At 43.1% G+C, this 26,176-nt stretch overlaps 1 protein-coding gene across 3 annotated transcripts in view; it reads left to right on the forward strand.

Annotated features, from left to right (window-relative positions):
* SPRED2 (sprouty related EVH1 domain containing 2) overlaps positions 1-26,176 on the forward strand; it is a 106,649-nt gene that overhangs the window by 42,228 nt on the left and 38,245 nt on the right. The window contains exon 1 of one of the 3 annotated variants that reach the window (XM_019718119.3): positions 15,133-15,299. The exons of the other annotated variants lie outside the window; for them this stretch is intronic. Within the exon in view, the coding sequence (XP_019573678.1) occupies positions 15,283-15,299 (17 nt within the window). The 5' untranslated portion in view covers positions 15,133-15,282. Of the gene's footprint in view, positions 1-15,132; positions 15,300-26,176 lie in introns of those variants that run through there. 3 annotated transcript variants of the gene reach the window in all.

Consider the following 26,176-nt stretch of genomic DNA (forward strand, 5'->3'; position numbering starts at 1 on the left):
CTGCTCGGAGAAGTACAAAACTACAGAACCGCAACCTACCTCCTGATGTTGGGGTGATGTTTCGGGAAAAAGGGGGGTTATTGGTGTTTGAAAGCCCCAAACAATTCCCTGGTGCAAGGCGTTTCATGTTGACTTCAGAGGTCCAGGAAGAACCTGTTGGATTGTTTAGTTATCCTTTGCCAAAGGATTTTACCTGATGAAATCTCTTCGCTTTGGCACCTATGCTGGGGTGGGGGTGGGGGTTCTGTCATCAGTGACAGAGCAACCCTGCACCCGCGCACGTGGTTCCTTTGACACTGTGTCCACACTGTTTTCCGTGGCATACAGAACCTTTGCTGGAATCATAGCCACTGAGAACCGGCATTTATTAAGTGCTTGCTCTGTGCAATATGCTTTATTACATGTATAGCTCTTTGGCATCCCAAACTCCAAGAAACCCCAGAGCAGGTGCCATTGTTTTTCTATTTTGCAGATGGAGAAACGGCAGTTTAGAAAGATGAACTCATTGCTAGAAATCCATGGGGCAGGGAGTGCAACTTGGGCTGTGTGACTCCAGAGCCTTGTGTGTAAGCACAGGGTGTCACCCTGCGCTGCCCAGACCAGCCCATGTGTGCGTTGTTCCATTCTACACAAGCGTGTTTGTTATCGACTCGTCTGCTGGTGCAGGCTGGGACATGACACCCAGGGAGGGTTCAATTCTGGGTTGCTGAACCAGCCAAGCTAAGAGCTGAGAACTGTGTGCACCTCTGAGCTCTGCTGGGAAGACACCCTCTCACGTGGCTCCTAAGGTGCCATGTGCTGCAGAACCTTCTCCCCACGTGGCTGTCTGTCCGGGAATGTCTCTTCCATTTGCCTCTCCAGGGTGCCCTGCAGCTGTTGTGTTGGTGTAGGTAGGGCACCTATAGAGCTGGCCAGCTACCCTGGTGAGGTTTGGAAATGAGCAGAAGGGGTGAAGAGCTATATGCTGCGGAGTCAGAATGTTCTTTTGGTTCTACCTGTCGCAGGTTGCGTTCTTCGTTCTCTGGACTGTACAATGGGGATACTCATAGTACCTGTCTCAGAGAACTGCTGTGAGAATTAAAAAGGACACATAAAGGCGTAGCGTACTTGCCATGTCAGGTCAATGTCAGCTGACATTTCATTATGATTATCATTAACGCCGTTTAATGCTGCGCGATGGATTATAGTCATAGACAACGTGTACCAGAGATAGGATCATGTGACCTGAGTTTTTTGTTTTTAAGGCAAACATATCAGAACATATCCCTTTATATCTGAATATGTACCTTTGTACTTGAGTGTTGTATTTTTCAAAGCGACAACCTCACCTCAGGAGGCTCCCTGCACACTTGATCTGCCAACCATTTGCTTGAAACATTTTCAGAAGCCTGTTTGGAACTCTTTAAAAGAAAACTAGATGGTGATATGAAGTATTTAAATTGTGAAAGTAGGTTTTAAGTTTGGAAATGGCCTTAAGTTCGTTAGAGCTAAGTGGTGAATAAGTCAAGAACAAGCCTTGGTGAAGGACCCACTCTTTAAGTTAAATATCGGTGCTTCACTGAGAAGTAAGGATTGATTGGTTTTTATTTTATTTTGATGGCTGGCTCATTTATTGTAAGACTAGGCCTGAAGGCAGTTCCAGAAGAAGGGTGCCAGGCAGCGTTTGACTTGGGAAAGCATCTTTGGAGCACTAGTAGTCTCCCAGGACAAAAGCTTTAGAGGCCGGGCTTTCGGATGAGTGGGCAGTATTGACTAAGACCTGTAAGGTTCTGTTTTTGAAGTAACAAGGAGTCGTATTTGCACCTACTATATTAAGTAACACCGGCAGCTCAAGCTGGTTTTGTGTTTGGGGTTTGTGTAGCTGCCGATGCGGCTAAAGGTTTTATGCATCCAAGGAGTAGAGGCCAAAACCTGGCTTTGGACTAGGTTGCCTTGCATCCCAGGTCTGTCTGTGCCTCGTGATGTACAGAATTTAAACCCGAAAGCCTGAGTGTGTCAAGGGAGGGGCCTTAGGTCGTGTCCTCAGCCAAGACTTGCACGCTGGGCGTGTGAGAAACACTCCTCCTTCCATGTGGACTGCTGAGTGCAACAGTCAGCTGGGGTTCACCGGGGGTGGAGGGAAAGATGCATAGCCCTGTGGGAAATGGGGAAAGCACGTTCATGGATTTTGGATCTTCAGGCTCTTGATGACTAATAGGTTCACCCACGAAGGCTGGGCCAACAAGCAACCTTTGGATTATTTCGTGCAGGTGGAAATGAGAGGTGCCATGTTCAGTATATTGTAATGTTTATCTTGGAGGGCATGGCTGTGGAAAGGGCATGGGGCTTTGGACTTTGGTTGAATGAACGCTAGCTCTGCCCTCTAGTGCCGGGTTGACTATGGTGTCATCATAACTAGAGGATTTCCTGGACCTCATTCCTCTTGTTCTTTAAAATGGGAACAGTTATGCTTCAGGACTATTGTGAGGGAGAGTCAGAGGAGTTACACAGAAGGAGGGCTTCAACAGATGTAAACCCTCCACCTCTCCCAAGGCCCTGTGAATGACACCCAAATTAACCCCATTGCCACAAGCAAGTGGCACAGTCCCACGGTTGTACACCAGCATAGGCCACCTGCTGCAGGAAAACTTCCCTGGTCCCTTTGTGAGGTGAGGCTTGCACTGCTAAGGGGATGATTGCCAGTCGCTCTCTGCTTTGAAGAAGGCCAGCTGTTAGGACTCCAACATTCAGCATCTCTGACAAAGCTGCCTGAGACCCTTCAGGCCTGTAAAACAGGAGCTTTTCTGTAGCCAGCATAGGCCGGTCTCAGCAGGGTGCATGTTGGCACTTAATGTGCAGGTGGGTGACACGGAACAATCAATGGGATGCTCGATGTGAGTGCAATCCTAATAGTGCTAGCAGGTCATCTCCCATCTGTATTGAACGTAGGCTTCTGGTTTGAATCTATTTGCCAAGTCCCTAGTTTTTACTACAGCTCTGGTGTCATCCTTGATCACACTGGTAAGTCAGGGAAGCTTGGCCTTGACCCATCTTGGGGGCCCTGGAGAGACAGATAGTTAGGGCAAGGGGGTTACAGGCATGAGCAGAGGGCATCCAGCTGCCACTTACCGCTGGCTTTTTCCTGAACCACTCGGTTGGGTTCCTGCAGAACTGCTTGCGATACATTAGAATTACTGGGAAACTTTGAAAAATCCAGAAATTCAGGCTGTACCCCCTACAAATCGGGCACCAATCTAAAAACCCTCCCTCCCTCCCAAGTGATTCCAATGTGCAGCCCAGTCTGAGAACCAGCGTCTTAGTTGACAGATGAAACATTTTCTGATGCAGTTACTTACTGAGTTGACTTGCTTTTGTGTGGTCGCTAACTCTTGGCATTTGCTTTTCAGCTGGGCCAAGGTAGCACGCCGAGCTGGCCGTTCTGGTCAGTGGTGAGTTCTCAGGGGCATATGCCTATCACAGCCGTCTGTTTTCTTATCATGAAACCTGTTGAACTTCACAAATGTAAAGAGAATAGAATATACTGGACCCCATGTACTTACAGCAAGCAGTCATTCATGTTTTCTCTGCCCCACCACACATGCTTTTTATGTGGGAAGGTAAGCTGTAGTATTTTAAAGCAATCCCAGCCATCATTCCATCCATAAACACTTCAATATGCATCTCTAAGAGTTAAGGACTTAAAAAAAATAATCACAATACCATTGTCACACCTAAGAAAATTAACAGTAATTCCTTAATCTCATCTCATACCAAATCCATGTTCAGTTTTCTCCGATTTGTCTCAAAAATGCTTTTGTACATTTGGTTTGTTCCAATTAGGGTCCAACAAGTGTAATTCATTTTTAATAGTTTGGCTTTAACCCCAGTGTAATTAAGCCATCATTGCGCGCGCGCACGTCCATGGCTGACAAGAGATGCAAATGTTCAGCTGGTATTTACAGGATGGTCTCCTCTCCTTACCTTCCTGGGTCCTTCTGGTGGGATCTTGACCTGTCATGGAGAAAATGTTCCCTAAGGCCCCAGCCACAACACTTCTGTGCTGCTCCGCTTCTGCCTGAAGGCATGTTCCCTTTGGTAAACTTAGAATAGAACCTTCAGGATGCTTGTGGAAAGAATATGAGTCAGCTCCATGGACAGCTTAGAATTTCCTGCTCCTTAGCTGGAGGCGGAGGCTAGGAAGTACTGGAAGGGCCTGTTGGGCTCCTCCCGGGGCTCTGCGGAGGGGTCCTGCTTTGCCAGATACCTCCGGGGATTCACTTGGGACTTGTGCTCTGACAGAGGGACCAGCCAACAGCAGCTCAGCCCATTTCCCTGGGGGTGCAGATGGCCCTGTGGGTGTCACCTCCAGCCGGATCTCTGGGTTTAGGTCCAGATAATGACCAGGGAAGGAGAGGGTTACTTTCTGCCCTATGAGGTAGCACCAGATACCTCATTGTCACCGTTTTGGCACGGTGTCCTTCCTCTATGAGATAGAATGCAGTCAGAATTCCTTAAAGGGGTAGATGCCTGGATGGGTGAAAGCGGGGGTTAGGCTTTGGGGAGGTGAGCAGGGGGAAGAGAAGGATAGAGAAAGAGTAACCTAATAATTGAACTGTCTCACTCCTTCAACAAACAACGAGTGCCTACGACATATGCATCATACCAAATCCAAGTCTCATTTTCCCCCCCATAACCATGTTTTTTGCTTTAGAAGGGCTTTGTCTTGATTTTAGATAGGATTTGTAGTTGCAAGGGTTTTTTTCCTTCTTTTTCCATATACTGGTCTGGTAATTACATAGCAGTAAACAAGCATCTTAATATATAAAGGCAACTCTGGTAGGTAAAATTGATCACAGGATTGTTTTCAATAGCAAAAATTTCAGAAAAACCTAAATGTTCATTAATAAGGGACTGGTTAAATAAATCATGCTATATTCTTATAGTGGAATACTGTACAGATGAAAAAGGGAATGAACAAGTTGTCTGTTCCAATGTGGAAAGATCTCTGAGGGGGAAAAAGCAAGGTCCAGAGCATGTGAATAATATATTGCCATTTTTTGTGAGAAAGGGTGAGAGGAAAATGCATATTTATATTTGCATAAACCCTGGAAGGATACACACAAAACTTTCCAAATGTCGTTATGATTGGCTTGTTGATTGGGAGAAGGAGCAGGGCAGATGGGATGTGGTGGGAGTCTACCGTTTTATATTTTGGTTATGAATCATGAATATATTACCTGTGCAGAACAATTCACTAAATTAAAAAGAATAAATGCATCCATACCTACATGGTGCAGATAAACTGGTGACCTGTTATGCCCCCATTAATCTGTTTTACTCTTCTGACCACCGCTTACCTGCACTTAAACACCCCAGAATCTGTTCCGAGATGGACCAGTGAAGCTATGACCAGCCCGTGGAATGTGTGCCATATTCTTCCCATGATGCCTTGCTCAGTAGCAGATTATAAATCTTTGGTTCTATTCTGAAGTCCATGGGCTTTTTTCCTTCCTCACCCTGAAATAGAAACCGAGCTGACAACGTCTGAAGTTTAATGAAGGGGACAGGGGAGGCAGGCTGCCTCCAGCACTGTTAGCTGCGGTCTTCTGAGGAGGAGGCATGATGGGAGTAGCTGTGGTGGGGGGCATGGCTTCCCTTCTTCCCATTCTAGTCTTTCTGTGTAGTCTTTTGCTTATCTGTTGGCATCCTGTGAGCCATATTGTCTGTGTGTTTGTATTTATTTCCAGCTTCTACTGAGTGGTAGCAAAATCCCTTTGAGCTGAACTGGTCCCACCCTGGGAGCTTGGAATGTTCTAATGTTAAGACTTGCTCTTCACATTCTTAGTATCGGGGACAGTTCCTCCAGGGCTCACAGGAAACAAATGAAATCCAAGGAACAATTTTCTCCCTCTTGAGTGGAGAAAAAGGGGCGAGAGAATCTTAGGGGAGACTTGAAACAAAGAGCATGTGGGAGTGAACCTTGTTTAAAAGTATTCTGAAAGATGAAATTCAAGGGCACTCAGCACCTATTCTTGGCTCTGCCACAAATGTACCTTTTGTATTTTATTCGTTTGTGCATTTGGAGGTTACTCTTTGGGTTTTAGTGTATAAAATAGATGGACCCCCCTTCATTCATTGTCTGTTCCTCCCACTGTTCCCTCTGAACCATCTGATACTTATTTTTTTTTATGTTTGTTTTTTCAAGCATTCTTTTTTTTTTTAATTGGAGAATATTGGGGAACAGCATGCTTCTCCAGGGCCCATCATCTCCAAGTTGTTGTCCTTCAATCTAGTTGTAGAGGGTGCAACTCAGCTCCAAGTCCAGTCGCCGTTTTCAATCTTTAGTAGCAAGGGGTGCAGCCCACCATCCCATGGAGGGAATTGAACCAGCAACCTTGTTGTTAAGAGCTTGCGCTCTAACCACTGAACCATCCGGCCTCCCCTCTGGCAGCCCTGCCGTAGCTCGTTGTCTTCAATCTAGTTCTGGAGGGCTCAGCTCACTGGCCCATGTGGGAATCGAACCGGCAACCCTGTCATTCAGAGCTCACGTTCTAACCAACTGAGCCATCCAGCCGCCCTGATACTTATTTTAATGAAACTTGAAAGCTGTCCTTTTATGTGGCAGCTAAGTGAAGAAAGTGGGTAAGCCCAAGCCTTCCTTGGTCCCTTTTCTTCCTTGAATGGGTACTACAGTGAGTACTGCTGAGGGGTGAGTACTGATCGGGTAGGTTGAGGTGTGATCAGGAACTTGTTACCTCTCACACAGGTCTCTTCCTTTTTGAGTAGAGCTGTACACACAATGAAAATCTTGTGTGGTTATAATTAGCCTTGACAGTTCTTTTAGAGGCTGGCACACAGTTTTTCACCTCTTCCCTCCAATCTTGGGAAGAATGACTGTTTTCACAGTGGAGCACCAAGTGAGGTGGTTGGCTGGCACTTAGAGTCCATGTTGAAAGATGAGTATGTACAGCATCTTTAAATGCTAAAGTCACATCAAGGGTGGCAGTGGACCAGGAGAGGCACGGGGTCCACTGCCACTCTTGTTGTGACTTTAGCATCTAAAGCTGAAAGGACATGGAGGAGCCAAATCTCAGCCAACTTCTGCAGATGTGTTCATCGAGAGGAAGAGCCTCTTCTCTCTTTGAGTGGACTCAGATTCTTGCTTCTGTTCTCTTGCTGAGCCAGTGGTGGTGAATTTGGAAAGTTAACTCTGCATCTGTGAGGCTTCCCTGTAAGGCATTCAGCCTAACGAACGACCACGCAGAACCAGGTTCTTTTCTTGGTGAGGTACTTTGGGTTCTCCCCATTCGTTCCTTCTCCACACAAGTTTTACTGTGACCACTCTTGGGGGTTCTTGAGACGGGGAGATATTTGAAGGAAGTTGGTTGCTCACCAACTGTGCTTCAGGTGAGCCAGGGCGAGGAAGTGGGTACCATAGTCAGTGATCTGTAAGCCTTATCTGGTAGTTCGCGATCCATTGACCAGCGAGCCCTAATTCAGGTTCACTAGCCCATTTGTAAAATTTCTGATAGAACTAAAATGTTTATGGCAAAGTCAAAAACAATTGTCAGAGTAACAAGTGACTTTGGCTGCCCTTGTGATGATTTATTTAATCTGGCACCTGAGAATTCTATTCTCTACTCCGTCATTTACTTTTCTTATTCTGGAATCGTCTCCAATTGCTTTTCAGAAACCAAAAAGTTAACAGTGTGACACAATTTAGGGGTTATTTTGGTTTTAGCTATGTAGGTAATTCTTAGTAAGGAACAGTGGACTCAGAGTCAGAAACTTGGGGCCCAATTCTGGCTCCTACTAATAATTTTGAGCAAGAAACTTGACCACTGGTCTTAGTTTTCCTCATCTGTCAAGTGTGGTTGGTCTAGAACTAGATATCTCTAAGGTTCGTTTTAGAATTCTAGGCTGTTCTTCTAGTGTTTTAGTTAATATCTAAGGTCAGTAAGGTGTAAAACCCATAAATTATTTGCCTCTCTGGGGTGCAGAGCTAAAGCAGGGGAAAAAAACATCTTGCTAAGCCCTGCACACATTACTTTTTGTTTTTATCAGAAATGAATAAAATAAAAAAAATATTTCCCAGTTATTTTTAATGGGGTTCAGACAGTGGCAAAGAATACGTTAAATTAGCAAGCATACATCACGTAACTATAGATGCCTATAATATTCTTAAATCCTACCACCTAGAGATCGTTTCAGGTGAATGGCTTTCTTTGCATTTCCTAAGTGTCCTACAGTAAACTTACCACTTTCTGTAACGAAGAAGAAATACGCATCACCTTTCTGCTACCATCTTTCCGTCGTTTCTTCCCTTCGTATAATCTTCATTTCCATCCCCTATTTAAGCCAGTAAAGGTTAATCTGTGTTTGTTGAACAAAGGAAAGCAACTCGGCCTGCCAAGGGCTTTACCATTTGCTGGACACTGGGCTACAAAAGGGAAAAAGGAGAAGAAAGAGAACCTTTTCTTGAGAATCTCCTGTCTAATGGCAAAGGTGACATGCAGATCAGAACAAAATGCTGTGATCGTAGCCGTGATCGCCATGAAGACTGAAGAGAATGTGCTGGACTCCGTTTCCCGGTCTCTGGTCATTAGATGAAAGTCCCGTGAGGTTGTAAGGCACAGGGCTTGCACACGATACACCATAGCTAATGTTGACATTAGCTGCTGCTGCTGTTGACTAATCTTTTAAGGAAAAGTCAGTTCCAGCTTTGGGGTGAGATCCACATCCTTTTAAACTGGTGTGTTAGTTTTAGGCTGGCCTCTTAGATCCAAGGTGAGGAACACAGCTTCACCCCCAGTCCCTGCATCTTGATCGACCAGCATTGCCCAGCTCTCTCCACCTCTCTCATCTCGGTTTACTTGTATTATTAGGCAGTTTTCTCATTTAGCTGTCACCAATCCATTTCTGGTAGAATTTTGAAGCTCCAGGGACTGAACTAGTTTAAGCCCTACATTTTCTAGACAAGGAAACTGAGGCACTAAGAAAAGAAGTGACTCTGCCTAAGGTCATATAACTAGTGGCAAAGCCAGACCTAAGCTCCTGCCTCCCAACAGAATGAATTTGCAGGACTTCTAACTCCAACCATGTGTGCTATTTGCATAGGTGAATAATTAAAGAGTATTGAAAGTTCTCAGAAGAGATTTCTCTGTCCACAGCTCAGTATCTGTATAGCCATCTGTCAAACAGAGGTGGCTTCCACGTGGAAGGTTTGCTTAGTTAGGAAGCTACCATGGTCTTGGATAAGTTTTTTCGTGACCAACATCAAGGTGAAGGGTAGATTTCTCTTCTGAAGACTGCTCTTGGGATTATACAGCCCCTGAGCAACTTCAGGTCTAATTCTGGCCTAACGCTGGGGAAACAACAGAATGGGCTAAGCTAGGGTGCTGGCAGATTTGGGTGCAGCACGCTTCGCCTGTACAGTGATATCCATGTACCAGTGCACCTAGAGGAGTAAGCCATCCAACCCTGAGCGGATTTCAAACACAGACTGCACGGTTCAGCCTGGCAGATATTAAATACACTAAACAGTCTCCCTGGAGGCACTCCCTATATTCCCTCACCAGATCTTGAGGCAGCCTCATCCCCTGAACTTATTAGGTTGGTGCAAAAATAACTGCAGGTTTTGCAATTTTTTTTTTTAAAACCTTTTAAACCGCAATTACTTTTGCACCAACCTAGTAAAATTACACCCCGAGGTCCAGGCTTGGTTTCTTTCTGCAGCCCAGGTCTCTGGGGTCAGGCCCTGTTGCCCTGTTTGCTCCCCAGGCTTGAAGGGTGCAGTGGTCTTCTAATGGACACCCAGCCTCCAACTTGACCATATACAGGCATATCTCCGAGATTTCGCAGGTTCCGTTCCAACCCACTGCAATGGGAGTATTGCAATAAAATGAGTCGTAATCTTTTTGCTGGTGGAGGGTCTTGCTTTTGGTTGAAAAACACAACGTCTTTTTCACTTTACTGTGAAGCACAGTAAAGTGAAGCACAGTAAAGTGGAGCACAACAAAGCAAAGCACAGTGAAATGAGGTAAGGCTGGACCCAAAATTCTGATCGCTCTTACGTTTCCCTTGCTTATCAAACCCTTGGCTCCTTCCGTAATTTTCCAGAGTGACTTTCCCATATTTCTGATATAGTTCGGATTCCTCCTTCCTCTTTGATCAGTCCTACCCTGTTTGTGTAACATCCTGTGGTCAAGAAATGTAGACTAAATCGATCTGGTAGTTCAGCCCCTATTTATCCCACACACTGGCCAGGAACAAAATTGTGGATATATTGATATAACCATATGGAGCATATGGTTACTTGGTGAATGTGTGTTCTCTTTGCCTTTCTCTAAAGAAACCTGGCTGAATCTATAAGCCTTGCTCTGAAAGGTCTTAACACACACACACACACACACACACACACAAATCTACTTAGCACGATTGCCCGTCACACACACACATACACATATCTACTTAGCACGATTGCCCATATGCATTTAATCCATGCGGGTCTTCTGACTGGCCAAACTGAACATCCCCAAGTTACCCACGAGATTTGGAGGGAGCTTTATTTTCACCCGTGCCAGCTAGTTACACTTTAAGGGACATGGCTGAAAACTGACGTGGCTTAATGTGAGATTTTCATACCCTCTCTGAAATCCTGCTCTCATAGGTGACAGTAGAAATATCTACCTCCCTCCCTCTTCCTTGACCCGCCCCAGCCCTCATCATTCACTTCAGTGGTTCGCACAGGCAATTTTCCATTGGTTTGACTTTGCAAAGATGTTATTTTCCAGGAAGGCAACAAGTGACCACCAGAAAGACACTGTGTGTCTAAGTACACCCCAGATTTAATCTCTGTCCGCACAGATGGCTAAGACTTTTTTTCTAAGAGAACTAACTGAAGGCAGTTAGAATGGTTTCTTTTGTTCGCATTTCCTCTCCCAGAGACCAGTCCCAGGAGTCCCTTCACCTGCATTATCCATTAATGCTGTGGGTTCGTTTTCCCCAAATAAACAAGTTTTCCTGCCAAAGAAAATAGACAGCATGATTGGATGCAGGGATGCTTGTTGGGACCTGCGTTTGAGATGTGGTCTCCATTTCTCTGGGTTGGCCCCCAGCCTCCTTACCCTGGGCGTTTGTTGGCAGTGGTGGTCTTGGAGCAGCCCTCACTTCTAAAGGCCCCTCGTGCTGTGAATCCTGCCCGTGGCGGTCCAGCCTTCTTGAGAGCATCCTTCATCTCTGTTTGTTCAGTTTCCTGAATGCCTCTTCCAGATCATCTTTCACCTCTTGCTGCAGGCTCTGGGGACACATGTGGTTTCAACATAATGCACAGATGTGACTTGGGGGAGGGGAGGCACGGCTGTGGGCTCACACACATGAGCTGGGGTCACTGGACTCTGAAATAGGGGAGGTCATCCTCTCTGAATAGACAGGTCAGGAAGGAGGGGAGGTGGAAAGACCAGGCAGCCTCGGCTCTAGGTTTCCAGGCCGTGAGACAGACGCTGTGGGATGTGTTTTGTGTTGTAAGGGAAGCGTGAGCTGCTGCTCATGTGGACCAAATCACCATGAATAATACTTGTGTACCTGATTCTAAATTGAGACGTGAAGCAGAATAAGGGACCAACGACCAAAACTTCTAGAGGGAAAAGAACTGGTTCTTTATCCACCCAAATGTTGATCGCCAGCGGCCTACAGACTTTTGTCTGCAAAGGTCTAGATAGTAAGTATTTTCAGCTTTAGAGTCCATATGATTCTGTCGCAGTTGCCCAGCTCTGTAGCTCTGAAGCATCCATAGACAATAGGTAAACAGACCAGTGTGGTGGCTGGCCATAATTTGCCCACCCCTGACAGTTTAAATTCATAAAACTTACATCCTTATCATTGTTGTTTGCATAAATTAGTGAGTGCTCTGTATGTGGTCAGGTCCTATACCAGATATATGTGAGTGATCACATTTATCCCGTACAGAACAATTATGTAGGGTAATTAATAGTATTGTACCCATTTTACAGGCTGAGAGAAGTTAAATAACAGAAGTAAGGGCCAGGCTGGATTTTGAACCAAGGCAGCTTGACTCCAGGCTCCTGCTCTTTACAGTACAGCCTATGTCCTTCACCGATACCCACGCTTGCTTTTAGATCTTCACATTAGCCGGTATTTGGACCTTAGCCCAAGAAAACATACATACAGACAGATAATTGCTTTTAAAAAAAACATACAACCTTATACAAATTAATACATGGCAAGAATTTTAAAAGTAAGGGCATTAGTGAGTTAAAAGAAATTGGAAGCCATATTCTGCTGTGCTCTCAGGCCTGTTTTGCTTCTTAACACCCAAGGATCAATGCTGGGAGATTGGCCTGTGGAGCTGAAAGGCCAGAGATGTCCAGGCTGGTTTCCAGGTTCCCACACTCAGTGATGGGACAGTGGGCCTAGAGGAAGCTGCCGCTCCTGGGGTGGCCTCACCCACAGGCCATGTGCCTCTGACCAGAAGCACCACCACGAGCTATCACCCACTGTACATACAGGTGCAGGCTCCGTGGCTGCCACTGGTCGTGGCACAGGCCACTTTAGTGTGGGCAGGGGAGACTGGATAGTCACACAATACAAGTTGTTTGCTGACCTAAGTCAACCAAATGGAAACGTCTAGTAAAGATAGCAGAAACCAAGTTTGGGTGTCTTTTGGTGTGATAGGACGTAAAGTGTCCTGCAGAAAACTTAGAAAGAAGGAACGATCAGAAAAAAAGGTATCCCATATTTCATCACCTACAGCACTTCCCAGAGTGCTCTCTTTAGCTTGTAGGGACAGTCATAGGCGTGAGAGTTCCAGTGGTCAGATTAATTTGTCACATGCAAGACGAAACAAACTTAAACGGTATTTTTGACGATATAGTCTGTTGTTTTCCCAAAATATTTATTTGGATTTTTTTTTATTTGTTTTTGGAACCTTTTATAAAATTGTCTGCAGGGAACATCCTGGCGAAATCCTAACCCAGAGTCATTTCTTAATGTTTACATTCTGGTCCAAGATTTTTTTTAAATGGAGGAGGGTGGCGGCAGCAGCAACAATGATGATGGCTATTAAACCATACAACTTTTTTTTTTTGTAACAGGACTTATGTGTTTATGCTTAACTTTATTTTGAAATATTTCATCTTAATAGAAAAGTTGCAAAAATAGCACAAAAGGCTCCTCTGTACCCATTTTGCTGTTTGTTAACATTTTACCACATTGGCTTTATTCTCGTTCCTTCCCTCTCCGTGTGTGTGTGTGTGTGTGTGTGTTTCATTGTTATTTTGTATTTTTAAATAGTAAAACCTGAATTTTAAAATTCTTGAATGATTTATTTTTTGGATTTATTTCTTGAAAATACTTCTAAAAACTCGAATTAGGCTGGAAGTTTATTAATTCCCCCATTTCTACCTTTTGCATTAGGTAAATCGTGCTTTGCGAGTGTGTGAAAGGTTATTGTTAAATTGCCAGGGAGCATTTTGATAAGCCTATAGCTTGCAGTCCTTATGAGGGAAGAATTTGTCAGAACCAAGCAAGGCTTCAGTGCAGGCGCACACTTAGTACTAATCTGTCTGAACTCGTGAGGTTGTCATTGGGTGTTGTGTAGGGGCTATCATGACCATTTGCGGCCGGTTTGCCGCCCTCTTGGGCAGTGCCCTTTGAGAATTGGGCTTGGCTGTTGGCTGAGGTGAAAGCTTTGGCCTGACACACCCTCCTGTCCTTTCGTTTCAGAACTAAAGGGAGCAGTCCAGAGGTCCTAGGCTTTAGAGGGACCTCTGTATTTCAAGTGTCCTGTGGTGACTTGTCATACTTTCAGAACATATCAACACAGGTGGTTTTTTAAATGACATTTAGTTTCAGCAGTGGTTTCATCTAACATACACTGGAGCTTTCATATAGGGGTTTTTTTCCGGCCATGAAATCAAAGCTCTCTTCCTCCTTCAGAAGTTTTAAGTAACCCAATTTGAGCATAAAGTGAGTCGTGCAAACGCTGTACCACCTTACAGAGAGATTTGTTGATGTAAGGGGACTCGATGTGTCTTACATAACCTCTCGTGGAGTATTTCTAAAACCATATAAGGAAGCTGGAAATAGTCCTCTCTCCCTCATTATGTGAATATGGAGCTCGCGAATGAGGCTGGGGCTTGCGTCCTCAAAGAACGCATAAGGAACAACCACCAGACAGACAGTCTTGGAAGGAGAGAGCATCAAGCATTTGTTTGGGTGAGGGGTGGATGCAGCCCTCACAGTGGCCTTGGGACACCTGGATCATACCTTCAAGCTGGAAGCTCCCACACCCACGGGCCCACGTGATTGCACTGTGGCAGTGGTATCCCACTCACACATACGCGTAGGGCAGGTTCATACTTAACTGAAAAAGTGCCTTGTTTGGGTACAAATTAGACTCTAGAGACTGAAATTGGTGTTTTATTTTTTTCATTTTTATAAACATTTTATGAAAATTTTCAGAGATACCGGAAGAGTACATTACAGCCAATCCTTACATCCTCACCACACAGATGCTACAGTTATCAAGATTTTGCTACATTTCTTTATTCCCCATCCCGCCTTTTTTTTTGCTAAAATATTTTATAACAGATTCCAGATATCATATCATTTCACCCCTCACATGCTTTCTCTAAAAAGTAGGCATTTTATAAAAACAGTACCCCTGTCTACCTAAGAAAATTTATCCAAGGACCAAATTCTGATGTGTAGTTTTGACAAAGCTCCTGCAACTAGATAACCTTACAACGTAAGAATCAACGAGAGCCATACCTATTCAAATTCACTAAATAGCCTAAAAGAGGGGCGTCCTTGCTTTCAATTCAGAGCAAAATGATTTGGATTGGGGATGGGGGCAGGTGAACAATTTGCACTTGTGGTTCTACAGACTATAATCTTGGGTATTGAGCTGTGCCTTTTACTTCCTGGGCATTTCATAGTATCATCAATGATTGATAATCGTAGCTTACAGGAATTTTTTTAAACAATATTTTAATTGGAAAAAGCATCTGTCAGCTGTCAGGCTTCCAGCTTCCACTTTTGAGAAGCAGGATGTTGAATGTGAGTAATGACACAACAGGCCTATAAAATGCGGACTAACCCTCGGATGACTCATCCAGTACGATGCAGTATATTTGTCAAGGAGACTGAATCATATATGGGGGAAACCACTTCTCAGGCAGCCAGCTGGTTCTCAAGTCCGCAAGAGAGGATCCATTTTTATCGGAAGCTTTATAGTAGCAATAATGCTAATACCCAGCCCTTGGGCTCTACAATGTAGAGGAAATGGCACCGCCCGGCAGGTATGTGCTTACTGTTTACGTGAACTTTCTATTCTCCTCTTCTGCCTAACCTTTCCAGTGTTTGCTTTCAACAGTTTTTAAGGGAGGAAAAATTATTCTAATTGTAAAGAACTGAAGTGTGTGTGTGTGTGTGTGTGTGTGTGTGTGTGTGTGTACGCGCTCCCACGCTCAAGGACACATAGGTAACCATGGTTTTTTGATGGACATAGTTCTTGTCCACTCATCTCTCTTTCTGAAAACAAAATTCTCCTTGAATACTCAGGTAGGCCTGGTCTTCACTCATCCCCTTTATTAAGCCCTGAGTTTAAAAGACAGCTTGCAGAGGTGGTATAATACCTTTTTTTTTTTTTTTGGGGGGGGGGTAGCTTAAAATTAAAAAAAAAAAAAAAAAGAACAAGTAGAGATGAGGTAAAGGAGATGGTCTAATTATACCTAATGTATTTATTATGTTGGATTCTTTTTCAATATTGTGCTTTTTCCTACCCTTCAAGATGTATAACTCAATGTAAGAGAGCTTTATTCCCCTGCTGAGTGAAGACTCAGTTGTCTGGTTTTTCTTTGCAAACCATAATTTGCTTATACTGAATTCATGCATTAACTTTTTCTAGGTGGGAGAAGGGGGAGTGGGGGTTTGGTATCAACATTTAATTATAGCTTTCACGTGATCTGAAGGATTGTTCTGCATAATTGGGAGGCTGTGTCGCCTGTCTGACCCTCTCGCTTTCTTCACTCACTAAATTTAAACAATGCCTGACTAGTTAGGCACATATCTTGTTTATTTGAGTATATTAAACATTCCTCTGTGTGTTGACAGTCCATTCAGTGTCTCCTCATATTTTTTAAAAATACTTTTTGCATCCTATTTATTAGGAACAGAAGCAGTACTATTTATGCTTTTTTGGTCTGTCTGTCCGGAATGGCTGGGTTAAGAACTATAACACAACTGCCCACAATTTTGCTTAAGATTTAGCATTTGTGAAGCAGCCCTATCTGTGGTGGGAAATTCTGTTACCACTCGGACAGCGTTAAACAGATATGAGGTTACCAAGCTGGAAAAATAGGCAGTCTTTGTTTCTCTTCCTCTTTCTTGTAAAGCCCATAGTAATGACTTGTTTTCCTTGAGGTATCTGTGTTTCAAATTGTTGGTAATATACATTTGCCTAAATGTATTTAATGTAAAAACACTTGCTTAAATACATTTAGAAATTCAGATATATGAAAGCCAATATGAAGGGTGTTTGTTTGGTTCGCTTCTGTTTGTTCTGTAGCTTAAGAAGTACACTTTTTTTTTTAGAATGGCCAATTTGTTTTCGGAGACGGGACCATCTCTAAATTTCATTAATTTTGCATTCTATAAATGAGAACCACCTGTTATGCTGTAACATGCTAATTATGGTAGAAGACAATAATGAAGAAGAACAGTATTTGAAATATGTGGGGGTTTGCTAAGAATTTTCCTGCCCACATCTATAGTGCTTATTTTTATACGTGTGTATACATATTTAATAATGGCATTTGGTGATATTAAAAAAAATACTTCAGATTCAAAGTGAGGGCTCTTTTTATTCCTTCTCATTACCTTTTTTTAAAAAGTTATAAAGGACACGCTACTTTAAAAATGTTAGTTTGAACTAAAGCCTGAATTTTGTGACCTTACAGTGAACGGAGTTCTCTCTCGAAGCTTTGATGGGCGGCTACACTCAGCTCAGGGTTCACTTTGTCAACAATTATCAGAAAAATAATGTGACTTAATGATGGGGACTAAAGGCAGGATAGCTAATTTGCTCTGATTTCACTGAAATCTTAGCTTCCATTATATCTTTTTTTTCCCCTTGAGGCCTACAAAAAATTATGATGGTATATAAAATATATAAAAACATGACTTTTCAAGTTCTTGATTTATTGGCATTTTCTGTGAAAATGTCTTGCTTTCCTGTGATTTGTGTAGTCGAGACTAACTCGAGTCCTGTATAGATGATTTCAGGGCAGCATAGACTTCACCCGGCTTGGGTTACCTTACACACTCGGGCACGTGGATCACTGCCGTTCGGCCATGATAATCTCCCCTCGGGTGGGGGCCGCCCCTCCTCAGAGGCCCCTTTGCTGGTAAGCACCGTGAGTCCTCATCCAGAGTGACCACTTGGCTTTTAGATCCCTTCTTTCCCTTTTGTGGGAAAAGGAATACAGAGCCACAGCCAGTACCAAGGGTCTCATCTCATTCAACTTGGAAGCGATCAATAGATATTGAGTGAGACACTGCCTGTGTTCAGAGCTATGTGCTGGGTAGTGTTAAATTTAAAAAAAAAAAAAAAGGCTTACGATCTAGGCCCAGCCCCGTCCTTGCTTTCATTCCCTCTTCAGCAGGGATTTATCATTATTGGCAATAGATTCCTCCTGGGTTTTCTTTTATTCATAGATTTACTGGAGTCTATAATCTGGAGCCACTAATTGCTCTGTGTGGAAGCGACTCTTAGCTATTCCCTTTTGGTTCTTCAGTATCTAACTCTTCTTGGATGGATATCAAGAAAGAACTGTCCTACTCAAAAATTCATTTGATAGTTTTGGTGGCCATGTTTTCTGAGCCAAGTAGAGTGACACAATCTTGGACAAAGGATTTTTTTTTTCCTCTTCTTCCTTGAGGGGAGTAGCAGTCAGGGAGAGCAATTGAATCCACAAAGCTTAGAAAGTCCAGGATATTTAGTGAAACAGGATAGCTTTTCCTAATCTTTGAGGTTTAAAGACTCCTCCCCTCTTTGGTGCCTATTAACATTGTATTCTAATGACTCTACGCTATAATGAATTCAGTAACCATCTAATAAAAACAGGTTTACTTAAAATCACTATAGATTATCACCATTTTAAAATACTTAACTTGTATTTAAAGAGACCTGTTTAGTGAGTCCACAGTCTGTCCTTGCTGTCCAGGTGGATGATTTATGGACGGGTGGTGACAATGAAAGCCCCCACCCCCGGGGTGGGAGAAGGCTGGACCTGTCCATTGCCTGTTGTCCGTCGCCCACTGTTCTGCTGTTAGACATTGTCTTCCCCACATCCGGGGTTTATGGTCACTGCCTACACAGTGGGTGGGATTCATAGCACTTGTAGGTAAATCTTATAGCATTCTCTGGAAATACTGACTTTCGTTTGCAGCTCAGAAAAGCCAGAAACAAGTACAGAACAGCCTTCTTAGGGCATAAACCCCACCCTTAAGGACACATAAATGGGGTGAATGACCACTCTCTTATCAAACCGGCGTGGACTTTTATTAGTCCTGGGCATTCTTCTAGGTATACGTTTGTTGACAGCCTTTTTGCATTGACATCTGTGCCCAGATTGTTTTAGGATGCGTGAGGGACAGTGAAGGAAGCCATGCCCATTCCCAGTTGGATTCTTAATCACCCGTGTTTCTTCATGACTAATGATCAGCATCGAGAAAGCAAATGCTTCCGAGGCAGCCTGGCACTTCAGCCCTCTTCGAAAGAGCTTTTGGCTGGCATGACTGTACCTTCCTTGCTGCACCCTCTGAGAGCAGCCCAGGGAGTTACTGCATCATCTTCCTAGAGCTCGGTGTGTGAGGAACCGCAACAAGATACTAGCTCTTTCCAGATTTCCACGCAAGAGACGACTTTTAGTTCTCAATGTTAATTCATACAGTTGTAAAGGTTTTTCAGATTGGCGGTGTCCAAGCTGGGTTGGGCTTTTTTGTGGTTTCCTTTGAAACACATGTTCCTTGTACCCATCCAGTGGAAGGGATGGGTTGCTCTGGCCCCATGGGGTCTGCTGTTTGACTGGGCCTCTTGAATTCCATTAAATGGAGCGCAGACAGCATGTGTCATAAAGGCTGCTTGGGAAGGGTGAAGAGCAAAATTAGTGTCTGTGGGTGGGCATGTGTTCTCATCACATCGCCAAAGAACTGCAATGTGCAAAATCTGGCAGGAACGTGTTCCAAAGAAAAATAAAACGGCCCCTTTTTTCTGCTTTGAGAAATATTTAAAAAGCATCGCTAACCCCCATGTTGAAGAAATGGAATGGTTAGAAAATCCTTGGTGATTGTGTGTGTGTGTTTAAAATAATCTTAATACTGATGTTGGAACCGAAGAAATAAAAAGGGAGGAATCATAAAAAATGTTTTGAGGGATTTTGTCGCCTATATTGTAAACCTGATAAGCATTCTGTTAGAATATAATCGGTTGAGGATTAGGGGACGTTTTAGAGTTAACAATTAGAGGAGAGTCTATTACGAGTAACCTTCTTCTGTACTTCTCTGAGATGATTTTGCAAGAAAAGCCATGTTTAGGTCAGCAAAACCCATTACCAAGGAAATATTTGTGTTTTTCATATTTGCAACTATCTTGTATCAAGAGAACAGAGCACAGGCCACATTCACATTTATATTTGAAGCACAAGGTCTCCCTTTTATAGATACCTTGAAATAGTCTTGCAAATTTGTTGTTTCTCATAGTGTAGAAGAATATTTCTTAATTAGGGGAGTTTGGGGTTTTTTTTAAAGTGGTAATGTTTACTTATTAAGGACTACAGAAACGTTCTTTTGCCAAAGCCCCAAATTTATGAATTTGGGGGTCTTTCTTGAGTATACCTATTTCTGGTGGCCCCTTTTGGTTTCTCAAGGTTGTCTTTATTGTACGTGTGGCAAAAAAAAAAAAAAAAAAACGTAAAATTTGCCATCTTAACCATTTTTAAGTGTACAGTCCATTAGTGTTCACCGCACACTATTGTGCAACCTGTCTCTAGAACCTTTCATCTTGCAAAACTGAAACTACGCCCATTAAACAACTCCTCATAGCCCGTTTCCCCCAGCAACCACCATGCTACTTTCTATGAGTCTGACTACTTTAGAATGCACAATTTAAAAGTGGAATCATGCAGTATTTGCCTTTTTGTGACTGGCTTATTTCACTTAGCATAATATCCTGAAGGTTCATCTATGCTGCAGCATAGGACAGAACTTCTTTCTTTTTTTTTAAAGCTGAAAAATATTCTCTTGTATGTATTTTTTTTATCTATTCATCCTTCAATGGACAGTTAAGGTTGTTTATACCTCTTGACTACTGTGAATAATAACTACAGTGAAGATGGATGTGAAGTTAATTGCCTTTTGCGATAGTAGTTGACTTTCAATAAATGTTAGGGTTAATTCTCTATACAAACACACAAGATCAAGTGCCATCATGTCATAATTCCTTGTGTTTATCTAGCCTTTTCAGTTTACACAAGAGCTCCCAGATACCAACTTACTCACTGTAGGAAGTAGCTAGGTATGGAGCAATTTTCAGTCCAGGATGGCATATTTACAGTACCTTCAGGGTTCGTAACTCTCCTGTAGGTGAGCTTAGTCCTGAGAGGCGGCTGAAGCACACCGGAGAATGAAGTGAGCTGTGGGTAGTTCCTCTTGACCAGTCATTTACACAGGACCCTTTTACTCTTTCCTCTGATACTAAATGGCAGCCAACAGTGGCAGCATGGCTTCAGGGTAGTATAATTGCATCTGTTTGGCCATACAGACTGCCACCTTCTCAGTAAAGCTGTCTGGTGGAAGAAGTTGGCCGTGGCTACTTGGTTGTCCTGCCTTGGGCGGGGGGCTGTGGTCTTCAGCCACTGCTGAATGAACGACCTAAAGCTTGGCTGGACTCCATGGTATAAGCATGTTGGTGATGGGCAGGAAAGCCCAAATTCAGCACCTTAGCCTCCAAGGGTCTCCATTATCTGTGAAGACCAGGAGTCTTGCGATCAGACGGCTTCTAGTCCTTCCACAAGCTGATAGGCTTTATTATGTGGGTATAGCTCTAGTGTTCCCCGGAAACTTGCTTTGAAATCAAGCTAGAATACTCTTCTACAAATGAAACAATACTTTAAGAATATCATGTTAAACTGTGAGCAAGCTTGGGAGCTAGTTGGCCTACACATTCTCCTTACTGCCCAGCTCTTTTCTGGCAGGAAGATTGCCTAATGGAGGTACGTGTACCAAGTGGATGGCTCTGTTGTGTAATAACTCAGAAGGAAATTGCCCTCATAGGTCAAATCCTGTTCCTGTGTGTAGTCAAGAAGCCGCTGCTGCCTGATTATCCTGTGAGCCTGAAACTTGTCTTGTTCCTGCCCTGCTAATCGCACACCAGAAGTCATTGCCACCATAAAAGAACAATTTCTCCAGTGACACTTCCTGGGAATTCCTCCTGACTAATAGCATTCATTGATCCTGATCCCATGGCTATCACTTAGTGTTTTCCTTTTGGTTTGTCTGCTTGCTTGCTTAGATGTAAAGATTTCTCAACCTTATTAGCAAATGATCGTCAGGTTGGCCCTTTTTAGAGCTAGTCAAGATCCAGTTAGGCCAGATTCCAGGGGCCCCAAAATGAAGCCTACGTCGGGAGTTTAAGAATCCTCCTAATTTTTTCTCCCACCCCACACCCAGGTAGGAAAACTCGGCCAGAACTCAATAGAACTGGCCGTTCCCACTGGATGTGGGAAAGAGGCTTCGGTTATAGAGACCATCAGTGGGCAATAAAAACTATTTGGGAATAGAACTGTGATTCAGGTATTTTAGGAATTGGTTAGGCTTTCCCGGTCTGGATTGGGAATCTGCTACTCACCATTTTATATTTTTTCATGTCAGGGAAGACATTCCAGGTTCAACTGATTTACAAGAAAACTTTTGGACCCAAACTCATGTGTGACATTGAAGCAGCCTGGGCCCAACATGAAACTCGAAATGCAAAAAGTTGCTTTATCAAAGGTCTACAAGGAAATGTCTCCCCATGTTTAAGTCGAGCCGTGGCTTCATTGACTTTTCCTAACAATTGTTTTCCCTTTTCTCTCTGAATGTAATGAAGATTGGTACTGGCGTGCCTGTCTTGAGCCAGTTGGATAAAGCATGTAGGATGAACTATTTAGAAGAAAAGAGACAGATCCCTTTTCTCTTTTTTGCCTGCATTTGTTCCACAAATATGCCTTGGGGATTTGCTTCCATGTACAGAATCTCATATTCGTGTGGGGGTAAACAGCTAGATGGCTAGATTGCTGTACCTATTTTATTCAAAGGATCTTATTAAACTTATTAAAACTCAAGTTTTCTTCATTTTCTTGCTTTCCTAGAACACTTTGCTAGACCAGTTTCACTCCTGGAAACTGTATAATTGCATAATAACACTTGCACTGAGAGAACATAGCTGTTAGTTTGTCGTGGTTTCAGGTCTTTTGTGGTTTCAAGTTTTTCGATTCAGAAGATGTTTTCAGTTACAGTTTACGGCTGCAAGTGTTCTGATCTGCTTTTGTAGAATATTTGGGTAGCTTACGCTTGCGAGTGCAGGTGAAGGGCATGGAGGGCTCGGTTTTTGTTTTTCTGCTTTTAACACAAAGTTTAAAAGGGACCTCAAAGGTCATTTGGCCCTTACCCCTCATTTTATGTATGAAGAAACTGAGGCTGCATCAACCAGGAGTGAGGAGATGTGCTCCAGAGGTTAAGTCTGCTGATTTATGGCACTACTGTCACTGATAGATCCAAACACGAGGGTGGGAAACTTGCCAAGCTGAGCAGGACTTCCCAGCCCTACCATTTTTTTTCACGTGGCTGTGTTGTCAGTGATACCTCTCGATTTCTCCTTATGATTCTTTGACAATCAGTTGCCTAGCCAGTCAGTTTTAAGAGACCAATGAAAGTAACTTCTCTTATGTCCTCTAGATCACCTAGCATGGATATGGGGACCCTTGTCCCACAACACAGGACCCCTTTAAAACAAAGAGCCAGGGGAGGGGGTCAGTTTACAGAGACTGGATCTTCGTCCTTTATTTGTCCCTAATATCAGTGACCTTGAACAGGTCCCTGCTCCAGTCTGGATTTTAATTCTTCCATCTAAGGGAGGGGTCTAGAATAGATGGTTTCTATGATTCTTTCTAGCTTAAAAAGTGTGTAGCTAATTTGTTTGGGTGGCTCTTCACTGGTCCTAATTGAAGACCTAAGCTTCACTGACAGGCCCACCTCTATTCCTATCTCTACCTGGGAAACTAAGAGAGAGAATTCTGCAGGGAGAACAGAGGCCTCACCTGTGCTTTATTTCTTTGTGTTTTAAGCTTTTCGTCTCTAATGAGGAAGGTGGCAGAATCCTAGAAGAAAAGGAACGAAATGAATTGATGATTCGTGCCACCTGAAAGGCCATCCATGTCCAGTGGATCTGTCGGGACTATAAGTAGGGTGGCTCTTAAAATCCAGTCAGCCTACCGCTAGCAAACGTGCTGACTTTCTTTCCTCCCTCCCGGCGGGCGAAATTATCACCTCATTTTGTTTGAGAACAGATTTTATTAAGGACTGGCTTACAAAGGCTTTTGTAGGTGTAACATTTGGTAGTAACCTAGTTTGGTAAAGTAATTTCCTGCCCTTTTGACAATGGTTTGCTTTGGGGGTTGGGAGGGATGGCGCGTGGCAGGTAAAAAAAATGGGAACTGTGTCCTGGATCCCGTGAGAGGTAACCATTATCAGCTTCTTCTAGGTTTCGTGTCGATCTTCGTATAGAATGTCGCACTATAAATTTTCTCTCTCCTTCTGAAAGTCTTCAGTTGTTCAGAAAATTTTGTTGAAGTGTACAGTCAACATTCACCAGCTCCTGTCTGCTACAAGCATTTGCTCTTACTGCTTTATCTCACAGGTACCTGTCGCTCCATCTGTCCCTCTCTCCATCCAAGATGCTGTGTTTCATGCATTTAAAGTAAGTTGCAGACATGAGTGTGCTTCTCCCTCAACATTTCACCATGTGGATCATTAAGGAAGCTCTTCCTTTGCCTTCTCCAATTCAGTGAGAAAGAAAATGAAGATATTCTGAAAAAGTCAGGCACAGAAGTTCAAGGGCTACAATTTAAAGACCTGAATTGGAAATTATTAACTTTAAATAAAGCCCCTTGCCATGTGTGTCTGGAAGCACCAATTTTTCTATTATATGTATACTTAAATGTGGTGTGAGTTCATTTTGTTTAGTAATCTAACATTTCCATTAGCTGGCCTGTGGGGGTTTACATGTGGATTATAAATGCCATTTTTGGAAGAGTGTGTAAAAACGGGGAAAATCAAAATGACTGCTTTCAGAGTAAAAAGTAGAAGACGACAGGGTTCTTCAGGGGTGGGTTATTTTGTTGGTTTTAAGTTGGTAATCCTTTGATCTTGATTAATGCTGAACTCCACTGAACTCGGGGCTCAGCAAAGCAGCAGACTGTACAAGCAGCATCGTAAACCTGGATTCAGCTGGCCGCGACCTTCCCAGGACTCCCTTATTCCCACTTCACATGGTGTAATCACCCTGAAACTCAGCCCGTTAGGACAGAACCATTTCAGTCTCTAAGAAGTAGATTTATTCTATTTTGGTTTGAATAAAATAAAAAAAATTTTTTAAAGTAGTTTACTCATGTCAAAGTTGTCTGTGTTTGGGTGATTTTTGACAAAAACTCAGAAGTCTCCTATCGATGTCTGCAGTGTTAATGAACTGTCGTGGTAAAACCTAATTTCCTAAAACGTTCTAGCTGACCTTAAAATACCCATGTTAACATTTAGAGAATCTGTGCATAATGCTATGATAGAATTAACATTTTAATGCAGAGAATCATTTGATATTGGGTGGTGGTGGTGGTTGTTGTTTTTTTAATTTTTATTGGGGAATTTTGGGGAACCGTGTGTTTCTCCAGGGCCCATCAGCTCCAAGGCATTGTCCTTCAATCTAGTTGTGGAGGGTGCAGCTCACTGGCCCATGTGGGAATCGAACCGGCAACTGTATTGTTCAGAGCTCACGCTCTAACCAACTGAGCCATCCAGCTGCCCCGATAGTGGGTTTTTAAAAAAGATTTTTTCCAAAACAATTTTTCACTTTGTTGAATTCAGTGGAATTGTAATTTTTTTTTTATTTTAAAATTGTATTATATTTACTTTGTTGTTGTTGTTGGAGGGTAGTATGAACTAGTTTAATTTTCTGGAGCCAGTGTTTTAAAACTCAAGAATAATTTAAAATGTATTCTGCAGCCTACGATGAAGGTAATTCCACACTGTATAAATACTTGACCGATCAGGATACAGAGGTCTCAGTTGATTGACCAGGAAGCCTACGTAGGATTTAAGGGGCATTATGCCTAGGAATCTCTAGTTCCCTAGACCGCCAGGGTGGGGAAATTAGGGTTTCTGCTGTGAGGAGGGATCAAAGCAAATAGTTTGCAAATTTCAAGAAAAAAGTGATTCCTTTCTTCACTGACTGTGTGTCCCCTGCGATGAACGACCAAGCCTGCCATGCCCCATCTGTCCAGCTTGACCACTCAGTCGAGCCTTGCTTCTCCTAATTGGGTGCGCTGCTCACCTCAAGAAGTACTTGCTCAGGAAAGTTATACTGACACAGGAAGAGTTGCCAAAGAGCCATTAAAAAACAAATCCCTCCTAGACAACTACAGTTGCCTTTTCGGATGCTGAAGCTAAGATTTCCTCCAGTGAACGCTTCACTGTCCGTATCTAAACCCACACGGTGTTACAGTTTTAGGTTGTACGTTACTGAAACAGCCCTAATGCGTTTCTTTATTGTGCCCTGGTTATGAGGGATCCGTCATCATGGGTGTTACATGTTTGCTATTCTCATGGTTTCTGAATTTAAGTGCTGAATTTAAATGTTGGTAAGTAAGGTCTTGTTGATTAAAAAAAGAAACAACTATAGCTCCGTCCTTAAGACATTTGGTATATTAAGTACAATCAAAAGATTTTTGTAAAAAGATTTTTACCAAAGGAAAAAAAAAAAAGAGGAAAGCAATATAAGTAGAATCTAGTAGAATCACTCTTTCCTTTGGAGGATTTATGCTTGTTCAAACTACAGGCGATAAAAGCTTAGAGGTTAAATTAAAAT

Source organism: Rhinolophus sinicus, chromosome 2, assembly GCF_057876585.1.
Source record: "Rhinolophus sinicus isolate RSI-liver-muscle chromosome 2, RSI-T2T, whole genome shotgun sequence".
In the NCBI taxonomy this organism is placed as follows: Eukaryota; Metazoa; Chordata; class Mammalia; order Chiroptera; family Rhinolophidae; genus Rhinolophus; species Rhinolophus sinicus.